Raw genomic sequence first — 17506 nt, 5'->3', positions numbered from 1 at the left:
TATCAGAATTCCTCATGATTTTAAATATCTCAATTAAATCTCCTCCTACCATTCTTTGTACCCTGAAATTACATTGAGTAAGTCTATTGGTATAACTGTGCTCTTAAAATTGGTTTACAAAAAAATGCAAATACATTATTTTCATATATACAAATTGAGATGGGAATACTGTTGGTGAATATTATTCATAAGGAAAAAAAGCAGTCCATGAGGATGCCAGAACGGGAAAGATATGACATGTAAAGTATAACACTTCTAAAATATATTGATTGTCAATATTACAGTTAACTGATCATTTGATTTAATTAGAATGCTTTACTGGGACATTATTATTGAATTTTGTTTTATTCCAGGACATACAGGCCGCTTACTGAAAACCTTGTGTTTTACAAGCCTCACATTTCTCCTACTGCATGCCTTGTTTCAAATTACAATTTACAGCCTCCAAGCTAATGAAAAAATCAAACCAGGCTTCAATTGTAAGTACATCCCTTTCTGTTCCTTTTCATATGTTATGACAACACCATTTTTTTTACAGTTGGTAAAGAGTTTATTTCATAGCTATGTTTCTTGACTTGACTTTACCACATGTCTAAGGAAAAAGCTATTAAATGCACATTGTGATTCATTGCACTTATTTAAAAGGTACATTCATTTGTATAGCTCTGGCAAAGCATAAAGAATTAACATTAGTTGAGATTCATGAAGACTAGCTGAGAAATATTTAAATGTATCACAGATGTATTTAAGAGGAAACCTGATAAACACGTAAGGGAGAAAAAAAATATAAGATTTTGTTTAAAGGCAAAATACTGTGACTGCTGGAAATCTGAATAAAAACACAGAGTGCAGAATAAACCCAGCAGGTCTGACAGCATCTCTGGCGGGAGAAACAGAGTTCATGTTCAAGTCTGGTATGATGCTTAGTCAGAAGTCCTGTGCCGCCTGAAGCTGCTAGCTTATTCAAAACTGGCAGTTCTGGGACACTAAGATCTTCATTGGAGGCTCAAATTTTGAAGGCACAAGGGGCTGAAACAGTAAGTGAGTGAGTTTTGTTTTGAATTTTGGTGGAGATGAAAGGGGCTTGCAGGGAGAGTGGGTGTCGACAGATTGGAAGCAAAGATAGGAAGGATGGTTTTCAGCAAACACCCACAGCTAGTTGAAGAGTCCTTGTTATAGAATTGTTGATGCAATGTTTTCTTTCCAAAATTCTGTAGGTTGTGGTAAGGGTTCCTACAGATTGAAGTAGTAAATGTCACCGCATTTTTTGATAAGGGAGTAAGAGAGAAAACTACAGAATAGAGGGAACTACAGACTTAGCCTTATCAGTAACAGAAAAAATGCTAGAATCTGTTATAAAGGATGAGATAAATAGACATTTGGATGATAATGATCTCATTGGGCAGATTCAGCATGTATTTGTGAATGGGAAATTACATTTGACAAACTTGTTAGGGCTTTTTGAAGATGTTACTATCAAAATTGACAAAGAAAGGTTAATGGACATAGTATACTTAGAATCTCAGTAAGTTTTTGATAAAGTCCCCTACATGAGGCTCATTAGAAAAATTAAAACACATTGGATTGGAGGTAATAACCTGGCATCAACTAATTATTGACTAATGGATAGAAAACAGAGATTAGGAATAAATAGGTCATTCTCTATTGGCAGGCGGTGACAAATTGGGTACCACAAGGATTAGTACTTGGGGCTCAGTTGTTCACAGTATTAATGATTTTGAGCGGGGAGCCAAATGTTACTTTTTCCCAAATTTGCATATGATATAAAACTAAGTAGGAATGTGTGTTGGGTGGAAGATATAAAGTGACTTCAGGAGGATTTAGACAAGTTCAGTGAATGGGCAAGAACGTGGCAGCTGGAATATAATGTGGAAAATTGGAAGTTTATCCATTGTGATAGAAGACAGTGTACTAAATGGTAAAAGGTTGAAAAAAGTAGAAGGAACCCGGGTGACCTTATTGATAAGTCACTGAAGACCAACATACAGAACAGTAAGCTTTTAGAAACACTAATAGAATGTTAGCTTTTATTACAAGACAATTTGAATACAGGAGTAGTGACGTCTTGCAAAAAATTGTGTAAGAGGTTTATTAGGCCGCACCTGGAATACTGTGTGCAGTTTTGGTCTCCTTTTCTTAGCAAAGATATTATTGCCATTGAGAGAGTGTAATGAAGGTTGAGGAGTTGAGAACCAGGGAACACAGCTTTAAAATAAGGGTACTGAGGGCAACCTTTTCACATAGAGGGGGGAATGAACTGCCAGAGGAAGTGGTAGATGCAGGGACAGTTAGATGCTTAAAAGATATTTAGGCAGGTACATGAATCAGAAACGTTGAAAGAAGTATGGGCCAAATGCAGGCAAATGGAACTATATATGAGTTTGACTGAAGGGGCTGTTTCTGTGCTGTATGACTCTTACTCCGAGGGCAGGAGAACTTCTTTTACTCAGTGGGTTGTGAACGTTTGGCATTCTGTACCACAAAGAACTATATCTGTTTGAGATAGAAATTGATAAATTTCTGAATACCAGTAGTGTACAAGGTTATGGGCTGAAGTCGGTAAAAGGCATTGATCAGCTGTGATTGTCCTGAAAGTTGGGCAATCATGATGGATTCAATGATCTACTTCTGTTCCTATGTTCCCAAGCCAAAACTTGGTTCTAAATGTCTCCAGACTGGAGAAAATCAAGGCCCTCCTCTAAGCTAACAGGCAGCTAGTGCAAGTTTCTCTGCTGGAAAACGAACCTTTTTTTTGCCAAGGAGGCAGGTAATAATGCTGATGGTGACCATTTAAGATTGATCATTTAAAGGCCTTAATTAGTTGTGAACTTCTTTCCCAGAACTTAATTGTTGAAGTGGCAAGAAAGGGGCAAATATCTCTCTGGGGTCAACTTACCAAATTATTTGTTTTCCTTGTTACCTTCCTCGACAGGAAGGGTAAAATTATGTCCATCGTGTTACAAAGCAGTGGTTGAACCCCTCTGTTAATTAAACCAAACACCCAGAAAAAGCTCATCTCACCATCAGTTTAGAGAACTCCCAAATTCCACTGTTTAAAGAAAATAACATCAATGTATTTTCTAATTCAAAAAGTGAACATTAAACAAAAACTAATCACAAACCTATGCCCCCCTTTCTCTTAACTGCTTATTATCTGACTCCAACTCCATATAAATAATATGCTGTTTCAATAAGATACTTACTAAAATTACATTAATTTAATCTGAAAACTATACAATCTCTGCCTTCTGTATCTTCACGTTTCCAGTTAGTGATCTCCCTGGGTTGTCATCTTTTTTTTTACTATGGGTATGTTTCACATGAAAAGGTACCTTTGATAGAGAGTGTTTTTCTAATTTCTTTGAGAGCAAGATGTTATACTGGCAGTTAGCTCGATAGCTGTACGACAGTTGCTCTCCCTCTAATTTTCAACACACTATGTTTATATACCCACCATGGGTATAATTTGACTCAGCACCACCCTCATGACCTGTCCTACTTGTCCATTTTCCTTCCCACCTATCTGCTCCACCCTCCTCCCTGACCTATCACCATCACCTCCACCTTCATCTACCTATTGCAGTCTCAGCTATCTTCCCCCCCAGCCCCACCCCCCCTCCCATTTATCTCTCTACCCCCTTGGGCTCACAAGCCTCACTCCTGCTGAAGGGTGTATGCCCAAAAAGTCGATTTCCCTGTTCCTCAGATGCTGCCTGACCGGCTGTGCTTTTCCAGCACCACAATCTCGACTCTGATCTCTAGCATCTACAGTCCTCACTTTCTCCTGTAATATATGAGAGGACCATTCTTGTACATGTTTGTACATGTTTGTACATGTTTTCAAACTGTCATATCTTCTGCCCAATGGAAGAGGATGGAAGAGAGTATAGCCAGAGTGGGAGAAGTCCTTGATTAAGTTGGCTAATTTCCTGAGGCATCGGATGTGTAGACGGAGTCAATGGAAGGAGGCTAGTTTTTTTAGTGATCTGGACTGTGTTGACAACTCTCTCTCATTTCTTGCAGGCTTATAACTACCATACTGAGCTGTGATGCATCCAGAACTGATGCTTTCTATGCTGCATCTATAAAAATTGATGAGAGTCATTGCGGTCAAATCAAATTTCCTTAGCCTTCTAAGGAATTAGAGGCATTGGTATGCTTTCTTAACTGTAGCACGATGCAAATAGATGAGGATTGATCATTGGTGATATTTACTTCTAGGAATTTGAAGCTCTTGACCACCTCAACTTCAGCATCTTTGGTACAGACAGGGGTGTGTCATCCACTCTGCTTCCTAACATCAGAGCTATTTGTAGTGCCATGGAATTTGCTCCTGCTGCTGTCCCCTGAGAAATTGTGTCCCCAGACAATATCCAAAACAGTATATCTGTTGGAGAGAGGCAGGACCACAGGGTCTCCTGCACCAGCTGCCTTTTTCTACTATGCTTGGTGTTCATGCATGTACTTTTTTCTGTTCAGTCTTTACCAGAGGTGTGAACACATCACTGAATGTGTTGTTTATGATAATCTCAACATCACAGTAGCCTTATGTAAGCCCACAAGCGGCTCCAGCTCCAAAATGTTGACAGATTCTAGATTCTTTTGGATCCTGCATGCATAATCAACTGGGAGTCCGAAATTGTCCATGACTTCCCACATAGCAAAGGAGGAGCAAGTCACAGTTGTGGTCTCAGCCTGTGATGACTTCACTTTAGATTAGATCCATTAGTTGTTCAATCTCACAACAATCCAAAGCCCCAACCTTAGTTTGTATAAACTAATGGACTACAGAATTTTAAGTAGCAAAAAAAAAATTGAAGCCGAAGTATTCACTTGATTACTGTGGATAATTTCTAATTTACAGCTATTTAACAATGAATCCTACAAACACAATCTCACTGTGTTTACCGTTCTCTAATCACACTGCTTTGTACCATATTCCTCCCAGTATAGTTCACAATGATGCTGAACCACTGCATCACTGCACACTCCTCTCCGTCTACTTCACAGTGATGTTGACTTCCTGATGAAGGGCTTATGCTCGAAACGTCGAATTCTCTATTCCTGAGATGCTGCCTGGCCTGCTGTGCTTTGACCAGCAACACATTTGCAGCTGTGATCTCCAGCATCTGCAGACCTCATTTTTTACTGCATATTTCTCCCAGTCCACTCAGTGATTCTGACTCCTGTTCACTCCTTCCCAGGCAAATACAAATCCTGGTTTGGATTATTTATTGTTTAACAAATCAGCTGAAAAGATAATGGTTGTTTCAGGTTACTTTGGGTGATATTTATGTTGAGTTTGATATGGTTAGCCCATTTGGCATGATTTAAGCAAGATGCAGCATTTTAATTTTTACAGATGTTAATTAATGGAACTGAAATGATAGAAAACTATGAAAACCTTTTCTCTGTAATCATCCATGTTTCCTAGCAATGCATTGATAAATGTTATAGAGTCATACAGCGTCGAAGCAGGCCCTTGGCCCAGCTCGTTCATGCCAATCAGGTTTCCTAAACCTGCATTTGATCCATATTCCTCTAAATCTTTCCTATCTGTGTGCCTGTCCAAACATCTTTTAAATGTTGTAATTGTAATCGCCTCTATCACTTGCTTCAGTAGCTTATTCAATACGTAGGGGAACCTCGATTATCCGGCATTTGATTATCCGGATTTTGGACTATCCAGATTTTAGATTATCAGGACAAGGTCACAAGGGTCCGATGCTTAGCTAAACTATGTAATCCAGTATTTCATTATCCAGCATTCAGTTAACCGAATGAAATACTCCCTGCCCATGTCCTTTGGATAATCGAGGTTCCTCTGTATGCACTACCCTCTGTGTGCAAATGTTGCCTCTCAAGTCCCTTTTGAATCTTGCCCCTCTCACTTATAACCTATGTCCTCCCATTTTGGGGAAAAGACCGAGGCAATTTCACCTTATCTATGCCCCTCATGAGTTTATTAAAACCAGTTGACACCTTTAATCTTTCAATTCAAGTATAACATATGAAAAGGTATGTTGTATAACACGAGAATTTTATGCAGAGAAAATGCTGACTTTGCTGGCCAGCAATCACTGTTGTCCATTATGCAGCAAATGTACTCTTGTTGGTTGAGTTATTATCAATTAACATTTTGTGATATTGTTTGCATGCACTTGCACACACATGTATTTTCACACATGCAAGCGTAAAGTTATCTGTACATAAAAATGCATTTGCATGTTCCTGCACAGCCCCTACTTACCCATGTTCTGATCTTCTTGTGCAGAGGTGACAAAAAGTTTAGTTTTTGTTTCTGTTGGCTTTTCATAAGTTGAGCTCTCCTACCAGAAATTATTAGCTTTCTTGCTTTTTAAAGATCTTGTCCTAGTGGGCGGCACGGTGGCACAGTGGTTAGCACTGCTGCCTCACAGTGCCAGAGACCCGGGTTCATTTCCTGCCTCAGGCGACAGACTGTGTGGAGTTTGCACATTCTCCCCGTGTCTGCGTGGGTTTGCTCTGGTTTCCTCCCACAGTCCAAAAATGTGCAGGTTAGATGAATTAGCCATGCTCAATTGCCCGTAGTGTTAGGCAAAGGGGTAAATGTAGGGGAATGGGTCTGGGTGGGTTGCGCTTCGGCGGGTCGTTGTGGACTTGTTGGGCCGAAGGACCTGTTTCCACACTGTAAGTAATCTAATCTAAAGCATAGAAATTCCAGGGTTTGTAAATCTTTTCCTGTTTTATTGTCTTGATTTTCTGTCTGGAAAACAAAAGTCATTTGATAATGTCACTGCTAATTATTCTAGAGTTCCATTCTCCTCCCACATGGGTCTATGTAAGAAACAAACTTGCTAAACAAACTCCGATCCATGTGTGATAAATGATGTGCCAAAATCAAGCTAAATGGTCATTACCTGACATTTACAGGAACCAATATTAGCCTCATGAAAATCATTCTGTCAGGTTCAATGTTATTGATTCATTTTATGTTCTGATTAAATAGAAAATATTAGCTAAGGATCATTTCTCATCCCCAACTGCCATAAAACTGTCTAATTGTTACTAGCTTCACCATGACTTCCATCCTAACAACACCAACATAAATTCTAGTTTGCTTTAAATATCATCTGTGCATCCGGAATAAATTGAACCAATACAGGAAATTAGACTGCCTTTTTAAGTGAATATTAACCTGGCACTAGTGCTGTATCAGTTTGAGTCCATAGTTGAGTTCTTCGGATACACTTAAACTGGCTTGAAAAGATAAAGAAATGTACATGAGGTGAAATTGAATGCGGAATATTTAGATTCTGACCCTGGCAGTTATACAAGAATTGAACCAGCCTCGGATCCTACAAATATGTAAATAAGAAATAACCTATGAGGCCTGCTCCACCATTCAATAAAATGATGGTTGATCTTATTTTAACATTGAATGTACATTCCTATAATTTGTGCATGTCTGCAGGTTGCCTTCTTATCAGAAGTAGCTTCTTTGTTCCTTGTTACATTCAAGGTTAGCTATCTATAGCTTTTCCTGCAATTAACCCTTTTATTTCAAAACATTTGTTCTGTAGGCAGTCTTAATTGTCCATTTGTCATGAGGCAGTAGCTATCAAGCAATCATTATCTTCTGTCTGCTAGGAAATATTGTAAATGTTGTTTCTTCCCAGAGTTAGATAATTCACAGGATGCTTTTCATTCTTTTATAACAATTTCTCCTTGTTCCTTTCATCTTGAGAAATAGTTTATTCCAGAAAGTGTTATCACTGATTCTTTCAATCCATGAAGTTATTAAAGTTGCTAAGTTTTCATTGTCCCACTTTGTCTTAAAAATATCTAGATTCTGTATTCTATTGCTTTTTGAGGCAGGGAATTCCAAAGACACTCAACCCTATGAGAAGAAAAAAAATGTTTCCACATCTGTCTTTTAAATAGATGCTCCATTATTGTTAAACTATGACTCATGGTTTTAAATTCTCACAAATGAGAAGTGGAAGCATCCTTTCAACATCCACCCAGTCCAGTTCCCTCAGGTTCTTATGTATTTGAATTAGGTTACATCTGACTCTTCTAAGCTCCAGAGGACTTTACTCTGCAGATGACTCTGCTGAAGTTTCTGTGTGTAGTGAGAGGACTCTTCATGAATGCGTCATCACTGGATGTTGTGGGATAGCTTTAAAACTTGTATTGCCTCTGAGACTCCAGCACTTATAAAAGATTCAGAGGAAGGAAATTCATTGATATCTCATTAAAGGTTCCTTATTTATCAAGATAGAACAGAAAATTGGAGTGCTACACTGTTGCTGATTAAGAATCAAATTGGCAGGTTGTTTAACACGTGAAAACTACAGTGCCAGTGTCAATTCTGAAAGTATAGAATTTGATTAACAAATATTTCTTTCAGCAGAAGTGTTGACCTATTGAGTGGTTACTGTTATGAATGGTGAAAATGAATGTAATTCAGGTTTTTCAGAGGGAGACAAACAAGATGCTGTGAGGAGAAATTCCAAGTTGTACAAGGTAACTAGGTTAGCTGGGAATAGTGACACCAGCCAATTCATTGGACTGCATTGTTTTGAATTTGCTTGACTGCTAGATGGAATCAGCAAGTGTTAAGATCCCAGTTGATATTGCTAGTGGACAAATCAGATCCCAGACTGAAATCTGAATTGATGAATCATTTCTTAAAATATCAAATGTGATGGTAATTCACTGAAATATAGGCACACAAGGCTGCATATTTTCTTTAATAAAAACACAGAAATTCATTACATAAAAGAAGAACAAACTAGATATAGAACACAGTTTGAAAGATCTTAGAATACTTAGTAAGACAAAGTCTAATTTATTCCCCAGCAGCATCACTTTATATTTCAAATCAGGAGAATTTGCCATCTATTTCAAATCTTTAGGTTTGACTTAATTTCTTCTACTTAGTTCTGTCTGTGATCTGAGGTATTCTTACATACATTTTCATGAGATTGAAAGCTTATACTTTCATAGCTTTCTAATAATTTTCAGATTTCCCACCTAATGTTCTTGGTCTGGAAGTTAATCTAATTCTATACTTTCAGAATTAAAACTGATGCTTTAGTTTTCACATGTTAAGCAACCTGCCCACTGGATTCTTAATCATTAACAGTAGAACACTCCAATGTCATGATAAAGTCCTTTCCACTAGGATCACTCAGCTCCAGATCTCAGTACAAAGTTAGCTCAAACATGGATAAAAAACTGAACCCTACAGGTGAGATAAGAGTGACAGCCTGAGACATCAAGGCTGGGTATCACTGAGCATGTGTTGCTTGATAGCACAATTGATAATACTTTGCTGATGATCAAGAGTAACTTTGTCGGGTAAATGTCAGTGCTGTAACTATATTGGAAGATCTTGACAAGGGTAATGGCAAGTTGTCAGTACAATTGATGGAATGTTGTCAGGGCCCATAGCTTTGCAGTATCCAGTGTCTCCATCCATTTTTTGATATCACGTGGAATGAATCGAATTGGCTGAAATCTGGTTCTGTGATGCTTAGGAAGCTGAGCAAGATTATCCATGCGCCACTTCTGTCTGAAGATTGCTATGAATGCTTCAGCCTTATCTTTTGCATTGATGGGCTGGGCTCTTCCATCATTGAATATAAGGCTATTTGTGGAGCCTTTTCCAGGAGTTGTTTAGTTGTCCACCACCATTCATGACTGGGTGTGACAGCACTGCAGATCTTAGATCTGATCCATTGCTTGTGCGCTTACCTAGCTCTGTGAATTACTTGCTGCTTCTGCTGTTTGGCATGCAAGTAGCCCTGTTTGGTAGCTTCACCAAGTTGACGCCTCAATGGCGTCGAGGCAGCTACATCCATCAACTCCATCTCTGATTCTAAGACTCATCAAAACTTCATGGAGAGGTGAACGCATGGGTTTTGGCAACCTATTGTGCTGTTCCAAGGGGTCAGGGCATGTTTGCTCAAACACCGTTTGCTAATTTGTGGATTTATTATGGTCCACATGCTTGCTTAGGATCATCACACCTATCCGAACTTTATCTATCTATGTTATTGCCTTGGACTTACAGGAGGCATTTGATTAAGTCTCGCATAAGAGACAGAAGCCCACGGAATTGAGGGCAAATTACTGACATGGCTGGAAAATTGGATGAGTGGCAAGCTACAGAAAGTAGGGGAAGGTGATATTTGAATTGGCAGGATGTGACCAGTGTTGTCCCACAAGGACCAATTGTTAAGGCTTCAATTATTTACATTATTTATTAATGACTTAGATAATAGTATAGAAAGTCATATATTCAAACTTGCTGATGATACAAAGTCAGGCAGCATTGTAGAAAATGTTGATGATATCATAAAATTACAAAGGGATGCTGATAGATTAGGTGAATTAGCAAAACTATAGCAGGTGAAGTTGAATATAAGCAAGTACGAGGTCATCCTTTTTGGGCACAAAAAGAATAGATCAGGGTATTTTCTAGATGGTATCAAGTATAATGGATGTCCTAAGAGACTTGAGGGTTCAGCTATATAAATTTTTAAAATGTGTACCAATAGAAGATGTTAGTCTTTTTTTATGTTATTTTGCTAGATTACATTCAGATTCTAATTTCCCTTTCCTTATCAGTTTCTTGGTTCTTCTTTGTTGTTTTCTACAAACCTAATAATTCCCAGAATTTACTGCTATTTTTGACAACTTTATCAGCCTTTTCTTTTAAGCTTCTGCAATCTTGAACTTTCTTTGTTTGCCACAGTTGACTGATTATTTTTAAGTTTTTGCAACTTGAAAGATTGCATGATGATTTAAATCATGTCATAGATATTTAGTGGCTAACTATTGCTGATGTACAGTTATGCCTTTAAATATATTTTCCCTATTCACATCAGCCAATTTGTGCCTCATGCCTTCATAGTTTCCCTTATTCAGATTTCACACCCTTGCTTCAGAATAAATTACCTCACTTTCAAATGTAATGTAAAACTGTAGTCATTCATCTCTAAGAGTTCTTTTGCATTCAAGAAGGTTGTTAATTAGCCTTTTTTATTATATAATACTAGGTCTGAAATGACATATCCTCATGTTGGCTCATCCATGCACTGTTCTAAAAAAACATATATAACACACTCCAGAAACTCATCCTCCACAGCTTTAGTACTCAATTGATTTACCCAGTCTAACTGTAGATTGAAATGACCAATGATAACTGTCATCCATACTGCATGTTTCTCTCATCTCCTTATTAATACTATGCCAGCACTACGATTTAGTGGTCCATCAATAAAACCTTTCAATCTCTAGCCAACCAATTCTAGAGACTTAAACACAAACCAAACACATAATTTTAATTTTAATGATTGGTAATCCTGACCAAACCTACTCACCAATCAGCTATTTGCCCAACACTCGTGATGTCACACCATCATTAGTCCTAGTGCAGGAAGGCTTCATAATCCACGCCTTATTTTATTATCCACTTACCTCTCCTTCTACAGACTTAATGTCTTGGAGTAAACCTTACTAATAGCACCTTTCCCTGACTTTGCCCCAAATTATCACTTTGACCCAAATTTCCAGTTTCCATCTGTCTCAGTCTTATTCTAATCAAGTCCCCCTTACTCTGAACATGCAACTTAATCTGACCACTTGCTTTGAACCAGCCCTTCTCATGCAGAGAACAGTGATGTATCACTTGTTTTGACTTAATCTCCTTCTACGGTATCAATACCTCATTGAAACAAGGAATTTAGATGTTTGACAGATAATTGCTTCTATCAGACAGTTGCCTGTTAAACTAGGCTGTTTTAGCGTCCTTAAATGCTATTGGTTCTCGGTCTGATTCTGACTTTTACTTTATAATTAATCTTTCACAAGATTCATGAAATGAATTCCAACTTTATCCCAAATTTGCAATTACTCACTCTGTCTCAATGCCACTGCAATGCAATCTCCTTCACTCTGACCATATGGCTTACTCGAAATGATTTATTGGGAAAAAGCAAAAAAATCATTAGTCTTAGTAAATTGAGATTATGTTGTTAACATTGATGTCCATACTTTATTATTTACAATCTCAATGAAACAATCTGTCATTTCTGTGAAAGTCCAATCCTATGTTTTGAGCATCCATTTAGTGTTAATTTTTATTATGCCTCATGTTCAGTCAACTGTGAGTCCACATGTTTTACAGTAAATAAACCATCAAGAAGCAATTTACTCAGAACACAGTTGCTGCTTGGCAACAAATATATATCATACAAGTGATTTATTGCCTTACCTCATTTGTTTCCAAATTGTGCTAGGCTTGCAAATGAAGGTGAATAAGGTAAGTTTAGATGAACTAATAGCTATAACATTTTATAATTTATACAGTGCAGTTAATCTTATATTTTTGACCTTGAATTATTGAAGCATAAAAATTGAATTGAGATGATAGCCGGATAACTTCAGCAATATCAAAACATATAAACTTCCATAACTCAGTCTTACCAAAAACATGCTTTGTGCACAATCAATAGACTATAAATTTACAAAGCAGTGTCATTTTGCATTGTTCCATGACGTAGATGTAGCCTGACCACTACCTACTTGGCCTACACATGTAAATGAGCAGAAGGGTGCAACTATGTGTGCTGCAACAGCTATATCCCATATTATCATAATGTCACACAGCAAACTAACTGATGCAGTGCTGGGAATCAAAACTTCATTTAAATAAGTCCAGCCCACAAATTAATTCATCACGTAGCAATGATCAAGTGTGCAATTGATAGACAGGGGGTCTGAACCTCAGCAAATTAAAGGACATTCCACAAGTTGTAGATGATGGGGTTTTCCAGTAAATTGTCCTTCTGCAGACATGGTGATAGCTCTGTGCTAAGTTTCAGTAGCTGTTCTGTACTCTTTTAGGATAATTGTACAGATGAAACATTAGTATTACTTGACTACCTTACACTTTAAAATCCTAATTTATGTTCAGATTTGGAGTCTTTCACTAAGAGACAATCTGCCATTTTATTTTTGCAATACATTTTGATGATTTGTTAATTTTGTTATAAAGGGGTCTCCGATTTGCAAGCAAATGATTCATGAACACTCGTACTTACTGGTGCAACTCCATACAGGGATGTAATTTTAATGATCCGATGTATGACCATTCTTGTACTTATAGAGAACATAGAAAGGTATAGCACAGAACAGGCCCTTTGGCCCACGATGTTGTGCCAAGACATAATCCTAATGTAAAATATAGTAACTTAACCTACGCACCCCTCAACTCACTGCTATCCATGTGCATGTCCAGCAGTCTCCTTTAATGTCCCCAATGACTTCACTTCCACCACCTTAGTTGGCAATGCATTCCATGCATTCACAACTCTCTGCGTAAAGAACCTACCTCTGATATCTCCTTTATACCTTCCTCCTAGTATCTTCAAACTATGACTTCTCATTCCAGTCAATCCTGCCCTGGGGAGAAGTCTCTGGCTATTGACTCTATCTATTCCTCTCATTATTTTACACACCTCAATCAGGTCACCCCTCTTCCTCCTTCTCTCCAGAGAGAAAAGTCTGAGCTTATTCAACCATTCTTCATAAGGCAAGCCCTCCAGTCCAGGCAGCATCTTGGTAAACCTTCTTTGCACTTTCTCCAATAGCTACTTTATATTGTTCTGCATTGTGTAACAACTTGCACACAAATCAACTTGCAAACAGAACCCATTTGCACCCCAGAGTCTGCCTGTATCAGGAATGCTGTGCCAGTTGCTTGGAACGATGTGAACTTTCACAAGATAATTTACGATGAAATCATTTACTGTAAACAGAGGATAGACATCAGGAAATGGTGCATTACAGAAAATGAACCGTGAAGTAGTATGATTACAAAATGTCCTGAGAGTATACACATTTGTCTGTCACACTAATTGCTTTGTTTTCCATAATTTGTTGCATTTTTGAAATTCTCCTTTGTTTCTTCCTTATAAAATTTTAATTGTTTAAAAAATATTATCCTTTTTCTTCACTTGTAAGTGCTCACAAGAAAGATCTTTGGTGGTTTCATTCTGTTGGCACTGAAGCATGTTAATATTTACAGATTTCCATTCTCACATCAATAAGCTCTGAAACAAAGAGAAAGCAAAGTTATGAGTAATGGGAAACTGTAAGGATCCATAAACAGAACATTTAGGTTGAGAAAACTGACCCATTCAGAAGCTAGATTAGAGTGGTGCTGGAAAAGCAAAGCAGGTCAGGCAGCATTCGAGGAGCAAGAAAATTGACGTTTCAGGCAAAAGCCCTTCATCAGGAATAGAGGCAGGATGCCTGCATAGTGGAGAGATAAATGAGAGGAGGGTGGGGGTGGGGAGAAAGTAGCATAGAGTACAATAGGTGAATGGGGGTGGGATTGGAGGTAATAGGTCAGAGGGGAGGGTGGGGGAAGGTTGCAAAGAGTACAATGGGTGAATGGGAGTGGTGACGAAGGTGATAGGTCAGAGAGGAGGATGGAGTGGATAGGTGGAAAGGAAGATAGGTAGGTAGGACAGGTCATGAGGACGGTGCTGATCTGGAAGATTGGAGCTGGGGTGAGTGGGGGAAGGGAAATGAGGAAACTGGTGAAATCCACATTGATGCCATGGGGTTGAAGTGTTCCGAGACGGAAGATGAGATGTTCTTCCTCCAGGCATCGGGTGGTGAGGGAGCGGCGGTGGAGGAGGCCAAGGACATGCAGGTCCTGGGCAGAGTGGGAGGGGGAGTTGAAATGTTAGGCCACCCATTCAGAAGCACAGAGGATACTGCATATGGATTTATGCATGCAATTGTTGCAGCAGTAGTTGTTTTGATCTCATCTCCTGCGGAACTATCTGGAGCTAATGCTGTTAAACTGCCTGGCCATGCAGTGTAAGAACAAACAAGTCACCAGTATACTAAAGTAAGACTTAAATCTAAGTACCACGTGAACTTACTGAGTTCTAAAAATAATTTAAAGTCTACCTTGGGATGTGAGCAACCTTAGACTGAAATAAATTAATTGGAAATATAATGTTAGTATGTGTAGAATAGAGTTCTTTATTCAAAACAAATGAAACAAAATTCTGGTTGTATCTATATATTAGGAATTGAGCGAGAATGTTAAAATTTTTGTTTTTGAGAAATTATAAACAGAATTGAAGAAAAATAAGGATTGTATCTCAACTATCTATAGTTGTAACATAACTATAGGCGGCACGGTGGCACAGTGGTTAGCACTGCTGCCTCACAGCACCAGAGACCCGGGTTCAATTCCCGACTCAGGCGACTGACTGTGTGGAGTTTGCACGTTCTCCCCGTGTCTGCGTGGGTTTCCTCCGGGTGCTCCGGTTTCCTCCCACAGTCCAAAGATGTGCGGGTCAGGTGAATTGGCCATGCTAAATTGCTCGTAGTGTTAGGTAAGGGGTAAATGTAGGAGTATGGGTGGGTTGCGCTTTGACGGGTCGGTGTGGACTTGTTGGGCCGAAGGGCCTGTTTCCACACTGTAAGTAATCTAAAAAATATGCAGAAGTTCTCCTGATCTACTATCATAATTTTGTTGGAGGATTTGTTGAACTTTGTTGGAACACAGGTAAAGTAACTAGATAGCTAAAATGGCTATTTATGTTTTTCTCTAGACTTTCTGCTGATGTTGTACCAATAGATTGGGAAAATTATTCATAATATATTAATTACTTTAATGAGGAAAGTACATGTACTAAAGCCAAGTTTGCAAATGGCACAAGAATAGGTGGGAAGGCAAATGGTGAGGATGACACAGAGAGCTAGAGAAAGGTTAAGTGAGTGGGCAAAAACTTGGCAGATGAATATAATGAGGCGAAATATGGGGTTATGCACTTTTGGCAGATAGACTAGAGAGGCTGAATTTTATTTAAATGGAGAAAGACTGGAAGAAGCCCCCTGAAAAGAGAGATTCAAAAGTCTCATCCATGAGTCACAAAAACCTAATATCCAAGTTCAGTGCTAATAAGGAAGGCAAATGGAATGTTGGCCTTTATTTCAAAGAGAATGGAATATAAAAGTAGAGAGATTTTGCTAAAACTATAAAACTATAGTCAGACTGTAGCTTGAAAATAGTGAACTGTTTGGGCTTCTTATTGAATGAAGGATATACTGGTATTGGAGATAGTCCAGAGAAGGCACTAGGCTGATACCAACAATGGAAGGACAGTCTTATGAGAGAGATTGAATCGATTGGGCAAGAAACATGCATGAATCATAGAGTCATCAAGCATGGAAACAGACCCTTCAGTCCAACATAGAACATAGAACATAGAAAAATACAGCGCAGTACAGGCCCTTCGGCCCTCGATATTGCGCCGACCGAAGCCTACCTAACCTACACTAGCCCAATAACCTCCATATGCTTATCCAATGCCCACTTAAATGACCATAAAGAGGGAGAGTCCACCACTGCTACTGGCAGGGCATTCCATGAACTCACAACCCGCTGAGTAAAGAATCTACCCCTAACATCTGTCCTATACCTACCACCCCTTAATTTAAAGCTGTGTCCCCTAGTAACAGCTGACTCCATTAGCGGAAAAAGGTTCTCACTGTCAACCCTATCTAAACCCCTAATCATCTTGTACACCTCTATCAAATCTCCCCTAAACCTTCTTTTCTCCAATGAGAACAGCCCCAAGTGCCTCAGCCTTTCCTCATACGATCTTCCTACTATGCCAGGCAACATCCTGGTAAACCTCCTCTGCACTCGTTCCAATGCCTCCACATCCTTCCTATAGTATGGCGACCAAAACTGCACACAATACTCCAGATGAGGCCGCACCAGAGTCTTATACAACTGCAACATGACCTCAGGACTCTGGAACTCAATTCCTCTACCAGTAAAGCCCAGTACACCATATGCCTTCTTCACAGCACTATTTACCTGGGTGACAACTTTCAGAGATCTGTGTACATGGACACCAAGATCCCTCTGCTCATCCACACTACCAAGTAGCCTACCATTAGCCCAGTAATCCATCTTCTTGTTACTACTACCAAAGTGAATGACTTCATACTTAGCTACATTGAACTCCATTTGCCACCTTTCTGCCCAGCTCTGCAGCTTATCTATATCCCGCTGTAACCTGCCACATCCTTCTTCGCTGTCCACAACTCCACCGACTTTCGTGTCATCCGCAAACTTGCTCACCCAGCCTTCAAGCCCCTCCTCTCGGTCATTTATAAAAATGACAAACAGCAATGGTCCCAAAACAGATCCTTGTGGAACACCGCTAGTAACTGCACTCCAAGATGAACCTATACCATCAACTACTACCCTCTGTCTCCTTCCAGCCAGCCAACTCCTAATCCAAACCTCTAATACACCCTCAATGCCATACTGCCGTAGTTTTTGCATTAGCCTGCCACGGGGCCATGCCAAACATAGCTGAACTAGTCCCACTTCCCTGCCTCTGGCCCATATCCCTCTGCACCATTCCTATTTATATATTTATCTCTATTTGTC

The 17506-nt window shown here is 39.1% G+C and overlaps 1 protein-coding gene across 1 annotated transcript in view; it reads left to right on the top strand.

Annotated features, from left to right (window-relative positions):
- The first annotated feature begins 310 nt into the window (after nt 1–310).
- The window catches only part of LOC132815248 (piezo-type mechanosensitive ion channel component 2-like), a 467530-nt gene continuing 450334 nt past the window's right edge, over nt 311–17506 (top strand). Inside the window, exon 1 of the mRNA XM_060824063.1 lies at nt 311–479. Within this exon, the coding sequence (XP_060680046.1) occupies nt 311–479 (169 nt within the window). The remainder of the gene's footprint in view (nt 480–17506) is intronic.

Source organism: Hemiscyllium ocellatum, chromosome 4 (assembly GCF_020745735.1).
Source record: "Hemiscyllium ocellatum isolate sHemOce1 chromosome 4, sHemOce1.pat.X.cur, whole genome shotgun sequence".
NCBI lineage: Eukaryota > Metazoa > Chordata > Chondrichthyes > Orectolobiformes > Hemiscylliidae > Hemiscyllium > Hemiscyllium ocellatum.
The sequence above is the reverse complement of the archived record's forward strand: the minus strand, read 5'-3'. Positions and strand labels throughout refer to the sequence as shown.